The sequence below is a fragment of the Salmo trutta genome, chromosome 22 (genome assembly GCF_901001165.1).
Source record: "Salmo trutta chromosome 22, fSalTru1.1, whole genome shotgun sequence".
NCBI classification, from domain to species: domain Eukaryota; kingdom Metazoa; phylum Chordata; class Actinopteri; order Salmoniformes; family Salmonidae; genus Salmo; species Salmo trutta.
Genome location: NC_042978.1, coordinates 35,353,732 through 35,377,629, shown reverse-complemented (window position 1 = coordinate 35,377,629; position 23,898 = coordinate 35,353,732). Strand labels below are relative to the sequence as shown.

The 23,898-nt window shown below is 43.0% G+C and overlaps 1 protein-coding gene and 1 long non-coding RNA gene across 4 annotated transcripts in view; both read right to left on the bottom strand.

Annotated features, from left to right (window-relative positions):
- exoc2 (exocyst complex component 2) overlaps positions 1-23,898 on the bottom strand; it is a 97,006-nt gene that overhangs the window by 46,063 nt on the left and 27,045 nt on the right. For all 3 annotated transcript variants that reach the window (XM_029707823.1, XM_029707824.1, XM_029707825.1), the window contains 7 exons: positions 21,635-21,748; positions 20,614-20,738; positions 13,285-13,365; positions 11,918-12,063; positions 11,137-11,218; positions 10,283-10,385; positions 8,715-8,833 (listed from right to left, as the gene is read on the bottom strand). In XM_029707823.1, coding sequence (XP_029563683.1) covers positions 8,715-8,833; positions 10,283-10,385; positions 11,137-11,218; positions 11,918-12,063; positions 13,285-13,365; positions 20,614-20,738; positions 21,635-21,748 — 770 coding nt within the window. The remainder of the gene's footprint in view (positions 1-8,714; positions 8,834-10,282; positions 10,386-11,136; positions 11,219-11,917; positions 12,064-13,284; positions 13,366-20,613; positions 20,739-21,634; positions 21,749-23,898) is intronic.
- Positions 18,615-20,441, bottom strand: LOC115158640 (uncharacterized). Its single transcript, XR_003868703.1, has 2 exons — positions 19,825-20,441; positions 18,615-19,767 (listed from the first exon to the last, which is right to left on the bottom strand). It is a non-coding gene; the product is annotated as an uncharacterized LOC115158640 (long non-coding RNA).

The window sequence follows — 23,898 nt, the reverse complement described above, 5'->3', positions numbered from 1 at the left end:
AACTTTGCCTAGAAGGCCAGCATCCCGGAGTCGCCTCTTCACTGTTGACGTTGAGACTGGTGTTTTGCGGATGCTATTTAATGAAGCTGCCAGTTGAGGACCTGTGAGGCATCTGTTTCTCAAACTAGACACTAATGTACTTGTCCTCTTGCTCAGTTGTGCACCGGGGCCTCCCACTCCTCTTTCTATACTGGTTAGAGCCAGTTTGCGCTGTTCTGTGAAGGGAGTAGACAAAATGAAAGTCAGGGTAAAGTACTGATAGAACAACACCACTAGAACGCCTACAGATCCTTACTGTAAATGCAGTAAGAAAAAGAGCTGACTTATTTCCAAAACATATGACACACTCGCTCTGTTGTGGTCAGTGAGCTTGGTGAATCCCCCAGATTGAAGGGCTGCAGGCTGACTGTGCACAAGCACTAACCAAACCCTTCCATCTACAAATGTTAGTAAACTACAAGGTGAGTCAGATAAACCAGGAAAGAGACCATAAGCACCCTCTAGAGAAGCACACAATCTTTCATACACACACATACAGGGCCTTCAGAAAGTATTCACCTTTTACTTTTGCACATTTTGTTGTGTTACAGCCCGAATTTAAAATGGATTTAATTTAGATTTTGTGTCACTGATCTACACACAATACCCCATAAAGTCAAAGCGGAATTATGTTTTTAGAAATTAATTAATAAAAAATGAAAAGCTAAAATGTCTTGAGTCAATAAGTATTCAACCCTTTTGTTATGGCAAGCCTAAATTAGTTCAGGAGTAAAAATGTGCTTAACAAGTCACAGAATAAGCTGCATGGACTCTGTGTGCAAAAATAGTGTTTAACCTGTTTTAAATTACTACCCCATCTCTGTACACCACACATACAATTAGCTATAAGGTCCCTCTGTCGAACAGTGAATTTCAAGTACAAATTCAACCTCAAAGACCAGGGATGTTTTCCAATGGTTTGCAAAGAAGGACACCTATTGGTAGATGGCATTGAATATCCCTTTGAGCATGGTGAAGTTATGAATTACACTTTGGATGGTGTATCAATACACCCAGTCACTACAAAGATACAGGTGGACTCAGTTGCTGGAGAGGAAGGAAACCGCTCAGGGATTTCACCATGAGGCCAATGGTAACTTTAGAACAGTAACAGAGTTTAATGGCTGTCATAGGAGATAACTGAGGATGGATCAACAACATTGTAGTTACTCCACAATACTAACATAACACACTACTGAGTACCACTCTTCATATTTTCAAGCATGGTGGTGGCTGTATAATGGTATGGGTAAGCTTGTCATCGGCAAGGACTAGGGAGTTTTGACTTAAATCGGCTTGAAAATCTTGGGAAAGACTTGAAAATGGCTATCTAGCAATGATCAACAACCAACTTGCATTTTTACTCTTTAGTCATTTAGTACAGCATTTGCCAAACTCGGTCCTGGGGCCCCCCCTGGGTGCACGTTTTGGTTTTCGTCCTAGCACTACACTGCTGATTCAAATAACCAACACATCATCAAGCTTTGATTATTTGGATCAGCTGATTTAGCAGACGCTCTTATGCAGAGCAATTAAGGTTAAGTACCTTGCTCAAAGGCACATCGACAGATTTTTCATCTAGTCTGCTTGGGAATTTTCTTCCACTTTGGCTTTACAGAGTATTTTGTGTAGATCGTTGACAAAAAGATGACAAATCCATTTTCATCCCAATTTGTAATACAACAACATCTGGACAAAGTCTAGGGGTGCGAATACTTTCTGAAGGCACTGTATGTTTGGAAGTACATATTTAAGCATACACACAACCCGCACGCACAAAGACGCAAGCAATGGGCACACAGACAGACAGAGATTCTGCACATATGGAGCTGTGTTCTCTCTCTCATTCCTGGCCATGTTCCCATCTTTTTTTATAGAGAGAGGGATCAGAGCTGTTGCTGTTGATACAGGTGTCGGGTGAACCCTTTCCCATGGTGTCCAGTAAGTGTGTGTGTGTGTGTGTGTGTGTGTGTGTGTGTGTGTGTGTGTGTGTGTGTGTGTGTGTGTGTGTGTGTGTGTGTCTATTTATATAATGAAAATGAGTTTGGGGGGGCTAAAATGATGAAACATTAAAGCTTTAAACCTTTCACTAAAAGCTTCACTCATACATAAATTATACTTAAACCCAAAATGGTTCTCCAGTAGATTATTAAGAAAGGCTCATCTGTTGTTCAAAAATTACATTTTTGCCTTTATACAGATTACAACTTCTCACTAATTGAAAATTAAATTTGGTTTAAAGTATAGCCCTTTCTTGAACAAGCCATACAAATCTGGTTACAATTTCAGTTTTATCCTCCAGAAAAGATAGAACAAATATTACAACAAATGTTATAGTTAAACTCAAATATACTGATTAATAAAAAAACATTCCTTATGGAAATGTTTTATTATATTTATTAACGATATTATGAATATAAAACGGTGGACTTGTCACATATGCAGCTAAGGAAAATATATGAGAATGTCTGCTCAAAAGAAACTTAGAACCAACTGATTGCAGCATTACCACAAAAATGGAGGCGGCAAGTGGAAAAGAGAGAAGGTAGGGAACTGCCATATACTAAAGATACAAATTGGCTGAACGGAACTGGCATAAATAGAAAAATATACCAGCTTCATTTAAGGACAAAAATGTTGATACAGTAGCTGCGCCGTACAGGTTGCAAAATAAATGGGAAGAGAATTTTGATGTACCGATTCCATGGCACATGGTTTATGAACTGGTACAAAAAAACAACACTTGATTCAACACTGAGTTTTTCAATTTAAATGATTATACAAAATTCATGCCACCAACAGAATGCTATATATACGGGGCATACAACAATCTCAGCACTGTAGATTTTGCTGCGACGAGACAGAATAACTAGATTATTTATTCTGGTATTGCCCCTATGTAGCTTGTTTCTGGTCACAGGTTCAGGAGGGGTTAAAAAAAATCCCAACATTCACTTAAAATTAACTCTACAAATACCAGTGTTGAGCGATCTGGAAAACCATAGTCAGTCAATAAATAATATAATAATACTCGTAGGAAAGACTTTCATCTTTAGCTCACAATCTGTGGATTCTATATGATTAGAAAGGTTCAAAATGTATGTAAAATATCACAGCACAATTGAAAAATATATGGCACATGGAAACCAAACGATGGTGGTCTATGGTGATAGGTGGGATGGGCTGAGAGTGGCTGAGGGGTGGGATTAAAGAGCTTATGTCTGGTCAGGTATTATTGTTAGTGATTGCTTTATATAAAAGTATGCAAAATGTGTATGTAAAATGTATTTGTAAAATGTAGCAGAAAAGCTGTAAAAACCAAACAAGATATGTGTCCTCTGAAGAAGGGGGGTACAATTTTTTTAAATTTTTTTAAAGCTAATAAATTAATTTGTAGCCAGCCAAATTGTTTGGGGCTGCCCTGCTGCTGAGGAGAGAGAGAAAGTGAGAGAGGAGCCTTGACCTAGGCTACTGTTGATTGTGAAGATGGAGGCCTTTTTCATTGAAGTAAAACAAAAGTTAGAGAGTATGCCTATAGTGAAAAGCCTACAAGGCAGGGCTCCAGACTGCAAGCATTTAGTTGCCTTTTGCGACCCTTTGACTTGGCTGTGCGAGTTAAAAAATATGCATTGGTCGCGTCGGTGCTGGCTGCACAATTATTCACCTCACTAAAAACGTCCTATTTTGGTCAATGATAAAGTAGGCTACATTATCCTCATGATTCCTGTAATGAAAGTGTCTGCCGGCCCCTGTACCTGTTTTGTTGGGGCCTGTTTTTGTGTCGAGCGAGCCACTCTCCCTCTTCCTTTCCCGGGGTGAAGAAATGCTCTGGGAGAAAGAAAGTTTTCTGACTGTATAACATTTTAAAATCCTATTGCTGGGAAAACACAGTTATCTTGTTGTCACAGATGTAGAGAGGATGTTCTCAGCTTTCTGTAGGTATTTCTCAACTCTCAATTATAAGTTCAATAGCAACTATTTTACAAGGATATTTCATATGGCTTTGAGATACGGAGTGAGTGAAATGCGCATTGGCCATTGCGATTGCATAGGCCTCATTGGACGGTAGGCTACACCAACAACATTTTTGGGTACATTTAATATAATGCTAAATTAATACACGGCTACTATGAGTGGGTATTATCTTTAAAGTAAGTGATCTAGCTAATGTGTTTTGAGTTTCCACTTACTCATGTGGTGAATTAAGCCCAAATAAATAAACTATGATATTACAGCACAGAAAGATGCAGGAAAATTAATCTCTATTGAAAAATATATATAGTAAAATAACAACAGTAGCATAAATGTCTATACAGAAAGCATGACAATCACTGGATTAGGTTGCAATTATTATTTTTTTAATCACAAGATGATGAAACAACTTATTTCTTCAATACCATCTCAGTAGTCAATTCCACTTTTTAATAAAGCACTGTGAATGACTTTAAGATGATATTCCTACTCTTTTTTCTATTGTGTGATGCCGCAAAAAAAATTGGTCCGACCAAATCACGGGCTGGTGCCACCAGTGACACCAGGGGAAAATGTTAGTCTGGAGCCCTGCTACCAGGGGAATGTCCTCCGTATGGAAACGTTTTAATATTGTAGTGGACAAATATGAGAACAATGTCGGCGAAGCCAAATGCAGGCTACTCAGGTAGGATGCAATTTTGGAACTTTTATTTATGAATTTTGTTGTATTATTATTATTATTAATCATTGTAGGCCTATTTACTCATCCAAACCAGTTCTTTAAATATGCATAACCTGTTTTGCTTCCTTCTGTTGAGACATTTCCGTTGGCTAAGTTAATTTTGATCTACTTTTTAATTGTGTGCTCCATATTTAGTTTAAGTAGACCTCTTGTAAAATAAATAAATATCATTAACCTACTGCTGTCATTTGTTGGGTATGGTAGGTAGTAGACTTTCTTGGTAAATGCTGCAATATAACCTGTTCAAATATTTGTGAAGGTTTAAACCAGTTCGTGTTTTGTTTCATTCTGTTGAGCCATTTTCTTTGGGTGAACTTAAGTTCCAACTGTAATGTTGTGTTTGCCGTAATATAATATCCTGCTCGTATATTTACCTATAAACAATGGCTTAACTTATTTTTGATATTACCCTAATAAAGTTTTTAAACTTTTGTGACAGTTTGGTGTGGTGTGGCTATTAGCGTATTATACCTCAAGTGTTAAGTCTGGAGGAAACCTGGCACCATCCCTACAGTGAAGCATGGTGGGGGCAGCATCATGCTGTGGGGATGTTTTTCAGCAGCAAGGACTGGTTGACTAGTCAGGATCGAGGCAAAGATGAACGGAGCAAAGTACAGAGAGATCCTTGATAAAAACCTGTGGCAGAGCGCTCAGGACCTCAGACTGGGGCAAAGGTTCACCTTCCAACAGGACAATGACCCTAAACACATAGCCAAGACAACACAGGAGTGGCTTTGGAAGAAGTCTCTGAATGTCCTTGAGTGGCCCAGCCAGAGCCTGGATTTGAACCCGATCTAACATCTCTGGAGACATGAAAATAGCTGTGCAGCGACGCTCCCAATCCAACTTGACAGAGCTTGAGAGGATCTGCAGAGAAGAATGGGTGAAACTCCCCAAATACAGGTGTGCCAAGCTTGTAGCGTCATACCCAAGAAGACTGAAGGCTGTAATCGCTGTCAAAGGTGCTTCAATAAAGTACCGAGTAATGGGTCTGAATACTTATGTAAATGTAATATTTCAGTTTTTTTTGCAAAGATTTCTAAAAACCTGTTTTTGCTTTGTCATTATTGGGTATTGTGAGTAGATTGATGAGGGGGGAAAAAACAATTTAATTAATTTTAAAATAAGGCTGTAACATAACAAAATGTGGGAAAAATCAAGGGGTCTGATTACTTTCCAAATGCACTGTAGACATACGGAAGCAACTGACGCCTCCAGAAGGCGAGGTCAGTACAGGTGCATCAAAGCTGTGACTGAGAGACTGAAAAACAGTTTCTATCTCATCAGACTGTTAAATAGACATCACTAGCACATTAGAGGCCACTTTAATAAATGGAACACTAGTCAATTTATTAAAGTTTACATATTTTGCTTTACTCATCTCATATGTATATACTGTACTCTATTCTATTCTACTGTATCTTAGTCTATGCCACTCTGACGTTGCTCGTCCATATATTTATATATTCTTAATTACATTCCTTTACTTAGATTTGTGTGTATTGGGTATATGTTGTGAAATTGTTAGATATTACTTGTTAAATATTACTGCACTGTCGGAGCTAGAAACAAAAGCATTTCGCTACACCCACAATAACATCTGCTAAACACATGTACGTGACCAATAAAGTTTGATTTGATTTGACTGCTAGCGCTGCACTGATCGCTGCTATGCTACAAATCAACCAACCACACATCAAAATGTGATTAATTAGTTTCAACCAAAGGCAAATACAGCTAATTCACGTTTTCGGATCATTTTCTGAGGTAATTATGAGTATTAATAACACCCTAGAATGGGCTTCGGAACCGTCACGTTCTGGACCGGAACATTCCGGAGCATTCCGCTAACCCAGGAATGAAAGAGGAAAATTACATCAGTTACTGTAGACACAACCAATCAATCACAGAGTTAATAGGCCTGCCCTGCCAGGTGTGACTCTGATAATAGGGTGTGTGTGTGTGTGTGTGTGTGTGTGTGTGTGTGTGTGTGTGTGTGTGTGTGTGTGTGTGTGTGTGATTGTGTGTGTGATTGTGTGATGATGGATGTGAGGAGTGAGAGTGGAGCAAGGGTTTGAGAGATACTGGGAGGGGCTGTGGTTGAGGGATGTTTTTGGGAAGCACTGGTTTCAGGGGCTGGGATTGGAGGGCGGGGTTGAGGGTGAGGGAAGCGGGGATATGGTCTACAAGTGTAAATGGCTGCCAGGTATATGCAGAGTGGCTGAGCTCACAAGACAAGACAGGGGGCCAGGAGACATCTGCTGCTGCAGAGTGTGTGTGTGTGTGCGCTTTTGATATTCAATGTTTTCTTGAAATAATTCCCTAAGTGAAACTGAGTGACTGGTGTCATCCATGTACTTACATACAGTAGGCCTAAATACTCTGAGCCCTCACTAAATTCACACATCTGACTTCCTGACTCTGTGTAGACTAACAGCTGACTGACAGGTGTCCATGTCTGTTGTGATGTGTAACTAACTCCATCCCAGATATGAGAGAAGCAGCTCCGTGTGAGCGGAGTGGTAGAGACACACACTAAGCCCCCATATTCATCACCCTGAGCCCCGGAAACCCCATTTCCCCTTATCATTAGCCCTGTTTATACTCGGACTCCACTGTGTACGGCAGTCACCACCCACGCAGTGTTCTGTGTGTGTCTGGGCTTGTGAATATGAGCATAGTACGTGTGAGCGTGTCTTTGAGCATACTGTGTGTAAACAGTGAGCTCCAAAAGTATTGGGACAGTGATAATTTTGTTGTTGTTTTGGCTCTGTACTCCAGCACTTTGCATTTGAAATGATACAATGACTATGAGGTTAAAGTGCAGACTGCCAGCTTTAATTTGAGTGTATTTTCATCCATATCGTGTAAACCGTTTAGAAATGAAATCACTTTTTGTAAATAGTCCCCCCATTTTAGGGGACCAAAAGTATTGGGACAAATTCACTTATATGTGTATTAAAGTAATCAAAAGTTAAGTATTTGGTCCCATATTCCTAGCATGTAATGATTACATCAAGCTTGTTGGATGCATTTGCTGTTTGTTTTGGTTGTGTTTCCGATTATTTTGTGCCCAATAGAAATGAATGGTAAATAATGTATTGTGGAGTCACTTTTATTGTAAATAAGAATATAATATGTTTCTAAACACTTCTACATTAATGTGGATGCTACCATGATTATACATATACTCTTAGAAAAAAATGGTCCAAAAGGGTTCTTCGGCTGTCCCAATTAGGAGAACTCTTTTGGGTTCCATGTAGAACCAACCCTCTGTGGAAAGGGTTTTACATGGAACCCAAAAGGGTTCTTCAAAGGGTAATCCTATAGGGACAGCCGAAGAACCCATTTAGGTCCTAGATTGCACCTTTCTAAGAGTGTAGTCCTGAATGAATCATGAATAATGAGTGAGAAAGTTACAGACGCAAAAATATCATACCCCCAAGACATGCTAACCTCTCGTTATTGTAATGGTGAGAGGTTAGCATGTGTGTTTGAGTGTGTGTGTGTATGTGTGTGTTCATGGGTTGCTGTACTGTTCTTCCTGAGAGGATGGTTTCACATCCACATTTTCCTGCTGGCTGATTTAACAGAGAAACAGCTTAATTGGGGTTAATTGTTCCAATCCATCTGTGCGGCCGCACGCGGTGTGTCGGGCCCTGAAACCCAAGTCCAACGCCAAGAGTCCCCCTCTTTCATCTTATTCATACGCTCATGAAAAAATAAACACACTGACTGTCAGAACGAGAGATGGAAAAGGGGGGGAGAGAGGGACGGGGAGAAAAAGAGCAAGAGAGGAAAAGGGGGAGCGTGTCGGGATATGGCAAAGAGAAAGCAAGAATTCTCTTAGTCAACCTAACCAGTCTGACTGAAATGGGGAAATAAGGGCTTTTCTTTCTATATTGCATGTGCGTGTGACTCTGTTTGTGGACCCGTGTGTGTTTGTGTGTGTGTAACTCACCTCTCTGGTCATTGATAAACTCCTCCTTGCAGTTCTGCATCAGTCCGAGGATCCACTTGTGCTGGGCGTAGATACACTGCCAGGCAGGGTCCCCTGGTGCATGCAGGTCAGACAGATACCTGGAAGGAACACACACAGGTAAGAATTAGAATGTGGGCACAGCACTTCACAGGTGATGTCGTCAATGCTGACACACTCAGGTAAGAAATGGGTTTTAAAAAACATGACACTTCAACATGACACTTCAGATTTAAGTTTAAACCCAGCAACCTCCATCTCCTGTAGCCTTTGCCTTAACCTCATCCCCAACACATCCCCAAACCCTCAACCCCTCCCCAACTCATCCCCAAACCCTCATCCCCAAAACCCTCACCCCCTACCCATCTCATCCCCAAAACCCTCATCCCCTCCCCATCTCATGCCCAAAACCCTCATCCCCAAAACCCTCATCCCCTCCCCATCTCATTCCCAAAACCCTCATCCCCTCCCCAACTCATTCCCAAAACCCTCATCCCCTCCTCAACTCATTCCCAAAACCCTCATCCCCTCCCCATCTCATGCCCAAAACCCTCATCCCCTCCCCAACTCATTCCAAAAACCCTCATCCCCTACCCACAGTCCTCTTCCCCACTACATTCCCTCTACATCACTCAGTACTGTGTGGGACCATCTCAAATGAGTGCGTTACTCTCTAGTCTCTCATTGTGGGCTGACACCATCACATAACAGGCAGACCTGACCAGACCAGAATAATTTGTTCCTTATTACAAGGGTACCTCCAGCCCCCAAACCCCTACAAGACACACCAATCCAACTATTTGGATAAAAACAGTATTTGTTTCTTTTCAAATTGTTTTCAGCATTCGATTAAGTCAGCCTGGAGTTCCAGATGGGCGCGGTTTGCACAATTGGGACAATTCCGTTGGTTCCATTTTTAAACCAGGCAATTTCTATCAAGAGCAACTAAAATATTTGAAGGGAAACAAATACTATTTGAAACCATGTCTGACTTTACTCCACCACAACCCCCACCAGAGACCCCCTAGGTTCCCCCTAATGGGTGTAAGGTAAACAGGAGGTTTGACATGGTGGACGTTTAAAGCCAGCTAGCTCTAATGTTATGTAGGAGGATGAAAGATGGCTGCTGTGATCGTGAGCTGCTCTCTCTGGTTCTGACGGGTCGTTCTGAGTAATAATAAACTATCACAGACCACAACTATGAGGACGGAGGGAGAGGAGGGAGAGGAGTAGAAGAGAACGAGGGAGCAGGAGAAGGGGGAAGAGAGAAAGATAGAGAGCGGAAAAGAGGAACAAGGAGAGAGGGGAAAAGAGGAAAAAGGAGAGCGAGGGAGAGGGAAATAGAGTAATAAGGGGAGAAAGAGCAGACAGATGGTATTTAAGGAGAGACAGAGAAGTAAGAGAGAAAGAGGAAGAGCAAGCAAGGCTTTGTAGACAGGTATACAACGAGAGATAAACATATAGAAAGTGAGAGAGGGTAGTGAGAATGGGGTGAATGTAACAAACCCGTCTTCCTCACTACCATACATATACATGAAGTCTACTGAGACCTGATGTATCTCTTCTGGTCATGCAAGGTAGATGGCGTCTCCAGTAGTTTGTCCAGTAGCAGACTCCTCAGAGCCCCGATCCTAGTCTCCACCTCGGCATACACTATAGACAGACACACAGGAGGAGAGGATCACACTTACTGCAGTACAGTATATGACCCACTGGCTCCAGGTCATCTACAAGTCTCTGCTAGGTAAAGCCCCGCCTTATATCAGCTCACTGGTCACCATAGCAGCACCCACCCGTAGCACGCGCTCCAGCAGGTATATCTCACTGGTCACCCCCAAATCCAATTCTTCCTTTGGCCGCCTTTCCTTCCAGTTCTCTGCTGCCAATGACTGGAACGAACTGCAAAAATCACTGAAGCTGGAGACTCATATCTCCCTCACTAACTTTAACCACCAGCTGTCAGAGCAGCTCACAGATCACTGCACATAGCCCATCCAACTACCTCATTCCCATACTGTATTTATTTATTTATTTATTTATCTTGCTCCTTTGCACCCCAGTATCTCTACTTGCACATTCATCTTCTGCACATCTACCATTCCAGTGTTTAATTGCTATATTGTATTTATTTTGCCACCATGGCCTATTTATTGCCTTACCTACCTTATCCTACCTCATTTGCACATACTGTATATAGACTTTTTCAACTTTATTATTGACTGTATGTTTGTTTATTCCATGTGTAACTCTGTGTTGTTGTTTGTGATGCACTGCTTTGGTTTATCTTGGCCAGGTCGCAGTTGTAAATGAGAACTTGTTCTCAACTAGCCTACCTGGTTAAATAAAGGTGAAATAAAAAAAATATAAAATAAAAATCTTCGGTGATCTCTTCACTTTATCCTACCTTTTTTAAAGACGGGGACCTCAGTGTTCCCAAACAGAGACTTGGCTTTCTCATAGTCGTTGATCACCACATCATAATCTCCCTGAGAGAGAACACAACAACATAATACTTTATGATTATAACATGTAGAGAGAACACAACAACATAATACTTTATGATTATAACATGTAGAGAGAACACAACAACATAATACTTTATGATTATAACATGTAGAGAGAACACAACAACATAATACTTTATGATTATAACATGTAGAGAGAACACAACAACATAATACTTTATGATTATAACATGTAGAGAGAACACAACAACATAATACTTTATGATTATAACATGTAGAGAGAACACAACAACATAATACTTTCTGATTATAACATGTAGAGAGAACACAACAACATTAAACTCGCACTGTAACAATATCACATTGGTTGAATTTTGTAACACAGAGAAAAAGCTCATATGTACAGCGGACAGGAACATGTCAAGATGAGACTCTAGCATTGTAAACTGAATACACAATACACCCAACACACATTCAGGCCTCTGTAGCACCACCTTCTGGATACTGTGCTTGATGATGAGCGACAGAGGTGTGTATGCTGTGTGTGTGTGTGTATGCTGTGTGTGTGTGTGTTAGTGTATAGACGTATGTGTGTGTGTGTGTGTGTGTGTGTCCGTATGTGTATCTGTGTCCACGTCCGTGTGTGTATGATGGGCACCTTGTGTATGTTGCACTCTATGTTGAGGGGCAGGTGTGCGTGTGTGTGTGTGTTCTGTATACCTTGTGTATGTTTCGTTCAATGTTGAGCGGCAGGTTGAAGAGGAACTTGAAGCGCTGCAGAACGTTGAGGGCGTTACGTGTTGAGTCAGCTTTATCCTTCCTCCCCAAAACCTCCTGGAACAGAGTGTCTGCTGTATCACTGGCTCCTGAGATGGGGGGATAAAGAAAGGGCGAGTATCAAAAAAATATATATATATTATTTTACTACTAATACATATCATCTTTCAGACGAGAATCTGGTTTCCCTCTGTGGCCTGTGTGCCAGGAAGCTGTGTGCCAGGAAGATGTGTGCCAGGAAGATGTGTGCCAGGAAGATGTGTGCCAGGAAGATGTGTGCCAGGAAGCTACCTGAACTAGGCAGAGAGGTAGAGAGAGAGAGACAGGAGAGCATAACAGCCATCTCTCAGTCTTTCCTTCTCTCTCCCTCTCAGGGCCATTCACACGCTACTCTCTGGCTTCGTGGGTGGCCTCGGATGTGCCGGCAAAAAAAGAAAAAACAAGGACTCACTAAAATGATTTTAATCAGAAAAAGGAGTTAGCCCCCTCGCCCCCACCACACCAAATCTCAAAAGGAAAAACATTGAAACAGCGAACAGAGAAATATTTCACATTTTTCACTCCCCACTCTGCACTCTGACTGACGAGTTGTCATGCTGTTTGATATTTCGGGGGGATGTTTGTGATTGTGTAGACCCACTGGTGGGGAGGTGTGTGGTGACTGGAGGGTGGGGGAGGGGTGGCTCCGTTACTCTCGAGCTGAAGGCCCACATGTAGGGAGTTATGGAGGTGTGCGGTTGCTGGGCTCTCGGCTGTGGGCCCACATGTATGTCTGTCTGGGGCTGTGGGGATGAAAGCAGCGTCCGGGAGGGAGGTTTATTTACCTTCAACCCCGAGGACATGTTTATTGATGCTCCATTATAGGAGTCACATTATCATGTATGAGATGGGAGACAGGGACAGAGGATCTAGCTGGAAGAGACGCTCTACAGACAGGGAAAAACGAACACACACAACGTGGTGTATGTGTGTGAGATAATTGGTGGGTGGCGAGGAGGCGAAACCGCACTATCTATCCTCAAACAGATTGATAGTTAGGTAGGTGGTGTTTTCTGAAGAAACTTCCTTCTAATTGGACTTCCTATAGAGATAGAAGGTAGTCTAAACAATATCAGCTGGGATGATGTCTGCTTTCAGATTACAATACATACTACTGATTTGATTTGACCTATGAATTGGTGTATGTTCCAACTGAGAGGTAGAGAGATTAACAGAGAGTGAATAGATGGATGGATGATGGATGAATGAACAGATGGGTGGACGGATGCATATTGTAGATGTATGGATGGATAGAAAGATGGAAGGCTTACTGTTGAGGACGTTCTCCAGACGCTGTGTCATGGAGACCTCCACCTTCTCTGTCCCATCAGACGCCAACCTCTGGTGGATCGCTGTAAAATAACAATAACGTTTTATTCAACACCGTGACTAGCTGTCATGGATGCTACAAGTATTATGTTCAATCAAAGGAGACAAGACAAAAAAATCTGAACTCTGAATTCAGTATCAAATCACTGAATTAAAGCAGCACAGACTCAGATATAGAGACACATTGAGAAAGATAAAGAGAGACAGAGTTATTCAAGTTATTTTAAGGTCTCTGTGATCTGTAATCACAGAGTGCCTCTACTGCTCAATCTAACATGCGTAATTATGAGATTCCAATTTGAGGAACTGAAGTTAAAACAATAAACAGCCACTCTGCCCCAGTGGCTTCTGTCTGACTCTGACCACGCCCCCTCTCAACCGTTCCCACGCCAACCACTGACCTGACCACAGCTACTGTAACTGATCCACTTGACCTAACCTGACTGAATTGGTGCCCCCAATCAAAATCCACTCCAGATTAGCATTTGATGTTCCTTTGGGGGCCTTTGTAACCTGACTGGAAAATAATCTAGGGGAAAGAAGACTGTTCAAAATGGATCATAGACTGTAGATACTGTGCACCCAAAGACCAAGAGACTCCCAGAGGAAATGTACATCCAAATGTTTAATCAGTTGGAGGAATAATATTTGGGTGAGGAGAGCTTGAAGACTGAAAAGCAGTATTTCTACTGCTGAGAGGGATGCTGCTTGTGTCAGGTTGACTATACAACACTAATGAATAAAGATCTGGTGGGTCCGCAGTCCAACATCAACACTGAATAGGAAATAGTGCTGGTGTGGTAAGGCAAGGAGAAGTAGATGACAGGTAGAGTGTAAAAGGTGAGAAGAGGAGAAGAAAAGGAGATAGAAGAGAGGTCAGAATTGGTCTGGAGTAATTTGTGTGTGTGTGTGTGTGTGTGTGTGTGTGTGTGTGTGTGTGTGTGAGTGAGTGAGTGAGTGAGTGAGTGAGTGAGTGAGAGAGAGAGAGAGAGAGTTTCAGGGCTTCTCAAATGACTGTAGTGGGGCAGCTGGGTGCTGAGAGGGGCAGTGAGCGTTTATTGAGGGGGGAGAGGAGAGGGGCAGAGAGAAGATGGAGAGGGGGAGAGAGTGGAGAAGATGGAGGGTGGGAGAGAAGATGGAGAGGGGGAGAGAGGACGAGAGAGGAGAGGAGTGGGGGAGAGAGTAGGGTGAAAGGAGAGGATGGAGGGGAAGAGAAGAAAGAGGGGGCGAAATGGGGGAGGCTAGGGTACGAGAGAGAGAAAAAGGATGTCATCCCCCTTTCAAGCCCCCTTTCCTTATTCTCTGCTTTTCACCACTCTCTTACCCTCATTCGCTCCACTGAAAACAACGACTGTCAGCTAAAATGGAACAAAGCGAGAGAAAAGGAATGAAGGAAGGAAAAAGAGAAGGGGGAGAGAGAGTTCTGTAAATAAATGTGGGTCCTGTTCTGAAAGATGGGAGCCTTGAGGCAGAGAGGCTGAGGTATTCCTGAACCTCACTAATCAAACATGCCATCATATCATGGCTGCGTAAATCGACACGGCCATCACTGAACCAACGCAAGCAGAATGGCCAGAGGACATTCAGAGAGCCAGGGCAGGAACCATAGACTTACCAGAGGTTTTATGGAAGAATAATGCCATCTGCTCTGAAAAGTATAGAGTAGAGAGAAGTCTAGTGTATTGTACAAACACACACACACCCTCAGGGTCCTGGTTTTTGTCTCTGCAGAGACCCCCGTGCCCCCTGCCAGCTGTGTGTCCTCTCTGTCTGTCACACATACTGGCTGCCGCAGTTATGACGTCACGGCTAACCTAAACACCCCGACAGCCTCCGGATAACTAACACACACACACACACACACACACAGGAGCGGAGGAAGAGACACAGGCAGCCCCCACTCAGCTTCCTGGAACCCATTGAAAAGAATGGATCCAAAATAAAAATACAGCCTCCCTGGGTTCTGAAGTTGGAGATGTTTTGACTCCTGACTATGCACCGGAGTCGGAGGTTCGGAGCGTCGGGAATACGGCCCTGGGAAATATGGGATTTTGGAACACGGTAGCAGTGGTCCGTTTCCTGTATCGCAGGGCCACTTCCTTTTCACACAACAATGAAAAACATAAAATTTCAAAATTCTTCTGAGGCCCCCCCACAAAAAGAAGGAAGGAACCCGGCCTCTGTCAATCAGTGAGCCAGTTAGTCAGTCAGCCAGGTCTCAGAAGACCCCTGTGAAAGATGGTTCAGTTTGTCAGCGGATCAGCCTAACCAAACAGCCCCCAACTATGACTATGAACTATGAACCCCCCCATGCTTTTCAACAGCCTGTCTGCTCTGGGTCACACAGAGAGTTTAGAGAACTATTCCTTCACTTCCTGTTTTACCCAGCCCCTGGTCCACTGGGTGGGTGACCCTAGACATCGAGGTCGTCTGACCTTTGACCTCAAGTAACCCCTCGATGTACCCTCCTCTTCTCTGTCACTATGTATCTACAAGCCTCAGTCTAATAGACAAGGGGAGCAGTGTAAGAAGGGTGTAATAAGCAGTGAAGTAAGCATGTTTAGGGAGCAACAGTTGGCTGTAGTTTCCATTCCCTAAATGGAGAGAGCTTATCACTGTCCACAACACTAGACGCACTGAGGTTAGCATTTGGGCTAGCCACTGCACTAACCAAACTAGCCATAAATAGTGCTGTGGGATGAGGATGGGTGGGGATAGCCAGTTAGTGCCTGGTGCTTAAACCCAGCAGGGAAACATACAGAGACATTATTACTGAGACATCAGTGGCACACACACACACACACACACACACACACACACACACACACACACACACACACACACACACACACACACACACACACACACACACACACACACACACACACACACACACACACACACACACACACACACACACACACACACACACACACACACACACACACACCACACACACACACACACACACACACACATGTTTCTGTTGGAGGAGATGAAATGAGAAGAGAGGAAGGAATGAAGAGGGCAAGACAAAAGAGAGAAAGTAGAGAGAGATTATGACAGGAGAGAGAAGAGGAGAAAGAGAAGAACCTCGTGGATTCTCAAAACAAACAACTTGTTTAAACCATTTTTTGGTTGAACAGAACTCATTCATTTTCCAGATTTGGTCCATGCAGAGACATTCCTTCCTTATTTCCACACTGCGATCCCCACTCCCCTGCTCTCTCTTAATAATAAAACACCACTGGCTTTTACGAGAGCCATCAATAAAATTCTCACATGCAGCCAGAAGAGAAAATAAACTGAGGAGGAGACTAAAAATAAAAGCCATTAAATGGTGATTAAGTGAGCTGGAAGCACCACAGGCTAAACAGCTATTAGTACCATGCCACTTTTAATGTAACACATGCTGACCACAGAGCACACACACACACACACACACACACGCACAGACACGCACGCACAGACACGCACGCACAGACACGCACAGACACGCACGCACGCACAGACACGCACGCACAGACACACACAGCCTTCATTATTCATTTCCTTTAAACTTGTACAGCAACACCTGAAGTAGAGCTCATTTAGAATGACTCAGACGACTTGCCAAACATGGAGAGAGACAGACAAAGAAAGGATTCACAGTTTTGCAGACAGCTGTGCTAACTGGACCTGGCAGTGAGCAACTGCTGGAGCCGCCAAGTGCCGTCAAGATGGCTGGCATGTTCCTAAAAGAAAACCCTGACCGTACCTGACCATTGTATGTAACTTCAACCATACATCAAGCTTACTATCCATACCAGGACTAGCGCTGAGACATCCTCAATAACCAAAACATACAAGGGCCTCAGAATCATCTCCCTAAAAACAGACATAATCAGAGGACTATATATGCCGTAAGGCACATGTCAAACTCATTCCACGGAGGGCCGAGGTTCTGCGGGTTTTCGCTCCACCCTCGTACTTGATTGATGAATTAAGGTCACTAATTAGTAAGGAACTCCCCTCACCTGGCTGTCTAGGTCTTAATTGAAAGTAAAAATGTAAAACCTGCAGACACTCGGCCCTCCGTGGAATGAGCTTCACAGCCGTGCTGTAAGGAGGCAGAATATACTCTCAAACTTTTACAGTGAAGTACAGCCTAATGAAACAGGTCAATTGACTTGTCATCTTATGGTCCATTGCTTCCTGGTTCACAGGCCATGAGTCCACCTGAGGGTGCATTATCTCCTGCTCTTCCCATTTTGGCTCATAATGGGCACGCTCAGCAGAGTGAACGTGAGAAAGGGACTGTATTGTTCCCCTCGGTCATATTAGGGCCGTTATCATCCCTATTGCTCTGGCCTGCATTGTGTTGCCCTGCTCCGTTTATTTACATTCAGACGCTAACAATGAAAATATTGCCTCGGATTCGGACCCCCCTGCTCCACCCGGGCACAAACATTACATACGGAAAGCAATCATAATAATGACTGAGACATATAAATAGTCAGGGGAAGTAACTGAGTGGCTATGAGGGGAATTAGAGTAAACAGACAAAAATATGACTGATAAAGTTGAACAATTGATTTGACTGAGCTACCTGGCAGAGCGACAGCAGTCAAAATGTTACCTCAGAGTTATCAGAGAGTGAATCAGAAAGGCCATGGGAGTGTGTGTGCATCTGTTTGGGTATACATGTGTGTGTATGCGTGTGCATGTGTTTCAGTGTGTATGGGTGTCAAGTGTCAGTATGTTAGTATGTGTGTACGTTAGTAGGTGTTTGTATTTGTGTAATGAATCCACGCACTCCACTCTACGGTTCTAATAGGAAAGCAGTACAGAACTAGATGGCCCTGCTACAGGCAGCACTGTGATTGACATATGAGAGCTGATGCTGTTTTAATGAAGATGAATTAAGCGTGTTGTGGTTGGCTAGCGCCACTGTGGTACACTGCAGTGGAGTGGTGCTCTGCTCACACACACACACGCGCCTCTTTAATCAACCACTGCTAGACCACACTGCGCTAACGTGTGCACGCCCAAATCCTGTGCCCCAGCACATTGACTCTGTACCGGTACCCCTTGCATATAGCCTCGTTACTGTTATTTTACTGTTGCTCTTTAATTATTTGATATTTTTCTATTTTCTATTTGTAATATTTTATTTAAGCAAATACTTTAACACTTATTTTTCTTAAAACTGCATTGTTGGTTAAGGGCTTGTAAGTAAGCATTTCACTGTAAGGTCTACACCTGCTGTATTCGGCACATGTGACAAATATAATTTGATTTGATTTAGACACACAACAGGAAAACCCAGGAGCTGCAGAGACGTGGTCACCGGCACACAAACACACGCAGAATCACACACACTTTTCAGAAAACACAAGGCAATACACACCCACATACACACAAACCTAGAGGCCAGCTTCCACACGTCCATCAGAGTTCTGAGGAATGGTCAGGAAGTCCTTAGATTACATGCCCACTGTAAAACACCACACTAATGTTATCCCAAACCATACCTGTCTTATTCTAACTCCCACTGTAAAACACCACACTAATGTTATCCCAAACCATACCTGTCTTATTCTAACTCCCACTGTAAAACACCACACTAATGTCATCCCAAACCATACCTGTCTTATTCTAACTCCCACTGTAAAACACCACACTAATGTCATCCCAAACCATACCTGTCTTATTCTAACTCCCACTGTAAAACACCACACTAATGTCATCCCAAACCATACCTGTCTTATTCTAACTCCCACTGTAAAACACCACACTAATGTTATCCCAAACCATACCTGTCTTATTCTAACTCCCACTGTAAAACACCACACTAATGTCATCCCAAACCATACCTGTCTTATTCTAACTCCCACTGTAAAACACCACACTAATGTTATCCCAAACCATACCTGTCTTATTCTAACTCCCACTGTAAAACACCACACTAATGTCATCCCAAACCATACCTGTCTTATTCTAACTCCCACTGTAAAACACCACACTAATGTCATCCCAAACCATACCTGTCTTATTCTAACTCCCACTGTAAAACACCACACTAATGTTATCCCAAACCATACCTGTCTTATTCTAACTCCCACTGTAAAACACCACACTAATGTCATCCCAAACCATACCTGTCTTATTCTAACTCCCACTGTAAAACACCACACTAATGTCATCCCAAACCATACCTGTCTTATTCTAACTCCCACTGTAAAACACCACACTAATGTCATCCCAAACCATACCTGTCTTATTCTAACTCCCACTGTAAAACACCACACTAATGTCATCCCAAACCATACCTGTCTTATTCTAACTCCCACTGTACAACACCACACTAATGTCATCCCAAACCATACCTGTCTTATTCTAACTCCCACTGTAAAACACCACACTAATGTTATCCCAAACCATACCTGTCTTATTCTAACTCCCACTGTAAAACACCACACTAATGTTATCCCAAACCATACCGGTCTTATATTCTTTTCAGACAGATGGAATGTTCCGCCTTGAAAGTGCCTCGGCTAAGGGTACACTATAGCTTTTCAAAAGCCGACACAACTCCATCTCTGGAGATAGTTTTGAAGCACCACTGAACAGGCATTTTACTTGTCTATAATGGAATACCTCCTCTGAAGCAGGATTGACGTCCATCACTATGGGACCAGAACTGTCAATCAAATAATCTCGAGCTGCCTGCGCGCAGCCTGCCAGCCTGCACGCAGCCCACTCTCTCCTAAAAAAAGTATGTTAAAGTTCATTAAATACCTTGACTTACCAAGACTTTTAGGAGAAAGAAAACTACCATATCATACAATAAAACGCCATTTAAAAAAATACAGCAGCACATCAATCAGCAAGGTTTATTGTTGTCAGGGAAACAATAGCGGACATTATATGCCGGAGCAGAATTCTACTGTCAGAAAAGGTATAGATGCTCCTGATGCTGCACTTTTTTAAATTGTCTGAAAGGTTATCTACTGTCGCCATCGACGCGTTACTGTAGAAGTGTTCTATGTCTGTAAAGGATATTAGTCAAACACACACTGCAATAGACCAGAGCCTCACAAACTCTTACTTGCATCATGAGAGCCAAGTTCCGTCAACATGTTTAGATTCATTGTCTTTATACGGTTACCATCTGTGTAATAACACACATACAATGTATATACCACACACTCTCTGTGTAGTATTGACCTACAGTGTAAAAAACACATACTCTGTGTATAGTCTGTGTGTAACGTGTACTGTATCTTTACCTGCGAGGGCGTCCTGTGCCTCAAAGAAAGTGCTGAGCCCTCCCTTCACGTAGGCCAGACTGCCCTCGTTCTTCCTAGTGGCTTGCTTCTTCAGGTTACTGGCTGCCATACGCAACTGGTCAAAACTGAGAGGGGGAGGGAAGGAAAGAGCGAGACGAGAAAGAAAAGTGGGATATGAAAGTTAAACTCTGTTTACTTCCAAGTGTGACACCATCCCATCAGTCAGAGGAGTGTGTGTGTGTGTGTGTACGATTTTCTATGTGTAACGCACACGAGTGAGAGTCCGCACAAGCATGCGTGTGTGTAATCTGGGAGTGAATGGAAGTTTCCTCTGGAGGAAGAAACACAGGCCCTGTCAACCCAAAACAGCCCAACCCAGTGGAGTCTGCAGCCCTGCAGTTGCTGGCCAGGACCAGACAGGATCCATCCGCTAGACTGGGGGGTTAGATGGAGGTGAACCATGATGGATGACAGGGAGGAAACCAGGAGAGACTAATAATAACCTGACAGACATGCTGACAAACACTGTCCTAGTATGACAGAGACCAGGGGTCAGAGGTCAACAAGAGAAAGGACAATTCCTCCACATGTCCAAAGTTTTCTTGTGCCAAGTCAGGGGTCAGGGATCAACAGGGATTGGAGCTAGATTGTATTTATTTACAGACTAGCTCTGTCCCTGGGTCAATGGATTGATTGGATGGACTGAGAACCACGTAAAAAATAACAAACAAAATATGTTTTTTTTTGTAAACTGTATTGATGCTTTTGTTAAATGCATTTTAAATAAATTGTGATTTGATTTGGTGATAAAGAACACATTCAAAGGCTTTGTGCCAAGTCACTGCATTACTTCCAACAGTGTTTCTGACTAGTAGTTTGATCGTTTGGCTAGAGGGCTGACGTCCATCAACATATTAGTTGGGATGGTGCGCTGGCTGGTACAAGAGAAATACACTTGTGATTGGCTGTGTGTCTGACCCAGAGGTCCTAGAAAATAGATAGATAGGTAGGTCTGACCTACCTGGTGACAGAGTGGTTCTCGATGAGGTACCAGGTGGCTGAGAAGTTCTCGCTGGTGAAATCCCCACTCACCCCTGGGAATATGGCCTCCAGATCTTTCAGAGGGACCTTACCCCTGGGGGAGAAAACAGATTACTAAGAAACCCTGTGAAATGTATATGTTTTATATCTTCTATGTATGGTCATGCTGTGGTCCTGTATGGTCATGCTGTGGTCCTGTATGGTCATGTTGTGGTCCTGTATGGTCATGCTGTGGTCCTGTATGGTCATGCTGTGGTCCTGTATGGTCATGCTGTGGTCCTGTATGGTCATGCTGTGGTCCTGTATGGTCATGCTGTGGTCCTGTATGGTCATGCTGTGGTCCTGTATGGTCATGCTGTGGTCCTGTATGGTCATGCTGTGGTCCTGTATGGTCATGCTGTGGTCCTGTATGGTCATGCTGTGGTCCTGTATGGTCATGCTGTGGTCCTGTATGGTCATGCTGTGGTCCTGTATGGTCATGCTGTGGTCCTGTTTGGGTCAGTTGGTAGAGTGATTGTGGGTTGGATTTCTCTTGACCACCCATTCGGATAATGTATTCAGGCACATTTGGTTAAAAGCAAACATATTATTATAGATTATGCAGCTTACCCCATTTCTCTCTTTGACCATAAAGTTGAAACTTGAACACAATCTACACAAACAATGCTTATAGCTGTACATAGTTACACAAATAAGAAATAACATATAACCGTGACATTGTACAAAATAACAAGAATGTCCTTATAATGTAATGAGGTGAAAGGTGAGTTGGGGTGTTTGTATAAAGTCATCCAGCAGGGGTCAGTGTGAGGCCAGGCTGTGCCCAAGGAGAGAGGCCCGGGCGTGGGAAGAGCAGTGTGTGACGCCTGGGTGCCCCTTGAGGACCCAGAGCTCATTAGGAAGGTTTGATCTGTGGTAATGACCCGTGGGCTACACAAACTAAACCCTAACCCCCCCCATCCAGCCTCTACTGTAATGTACTGGAGCACACTGAGCCCTCAGGGAGTGATTACACACACACATGCATGCATGCACACACACACAAACATCATAGAGCAGAATTATCTCAGAAAAGATGTAAAGATGGGTTGTCATGGGAAAGAAATGGGAGAGAGGGAGTTTGATCACCATAGAACTCTCACCACACTTTCCATTCAAAGTACCCATGCTCTTCTAACAACCTTGTAACTTTGTTGCTCAATTGGTAAGAGTGTGGCGTGAACAACAAAGTTTACAAATTGAATTTGCACAAAGATCACGTAAACGTACTAAAAACGGATGCACTGTAGGTCGCTTTACAAAGCTTCTGCAAAGTGGCATATTCAATTGACACATGTATCTCGAAAGAGACAGAGAGAGAGAGAGAGTCAGGAAGCAAAAGAGAGAGAGAAACAACTTTCTCAGTCCGTTAAGTTATTCCCTCATCTCCATACCTGGCATGTTATCAAAGCCTGCTCTCACATGTTACGGATCTGCTGCTTTGCTCTACAGACAGGAAGCACATTCGTATACGCTGAGAGAAACCTTGCTCTTACTATTCATGCAGTTCAGTAGGCGAACTCAAAACAAGCAGTTACAGTTGGGACATTATCACTGGAGCATTGCGGCTCGGACGAGGTTTGTTACTCTGTAGCGTGTGGACCAAAATAAAAAGGAACAGGTTGATGATGACATCCCCAGGAAGTGTTTTGCAGACTGACAAGATGACTTCCTGTCTGACCTCTCGGTTAGAATAACCAGCCAGTGACATCACCACCAGACAAACTTGTTCAAACTGGTTCAAGACCTCGTAATTGTAATCATGGGTTGAAACTTATTGAATTACTAAACAATTCCTAAAAGGTTGTCTGACCCCGTCCACTCCACTTCTCCTGGTCAGCTGTGTCTGGTTGGACAGCTAACCACTGTCTCTTCAATAAACAGCATTAGCTACATTCATTAATGTGTGTGTGTGTGTGTGTACTGTGCAGTGTGTGTGTGTGTGTGTGTGTGTGTGTCCATTTTCATGGACCAGTGTCTTTACTTGAAAGATATTCTCCCATCTTTTTGCATACTTTTTAGCCATCGGTTCTGAAAGTAGCATCCATGAGCCAAAAGCGATCCACGAAAATTGCTTACTATGTCATGTCATTGATCGCTCTCTACTGTGTGTACGTCTTGCTAACAGTCACTCAAATGGCGAAGGGCTGAAGCTCATTGGCTGAAACTCGAATTGCTAAGGGGCTGGCCCAAGTGGGGGAAAAT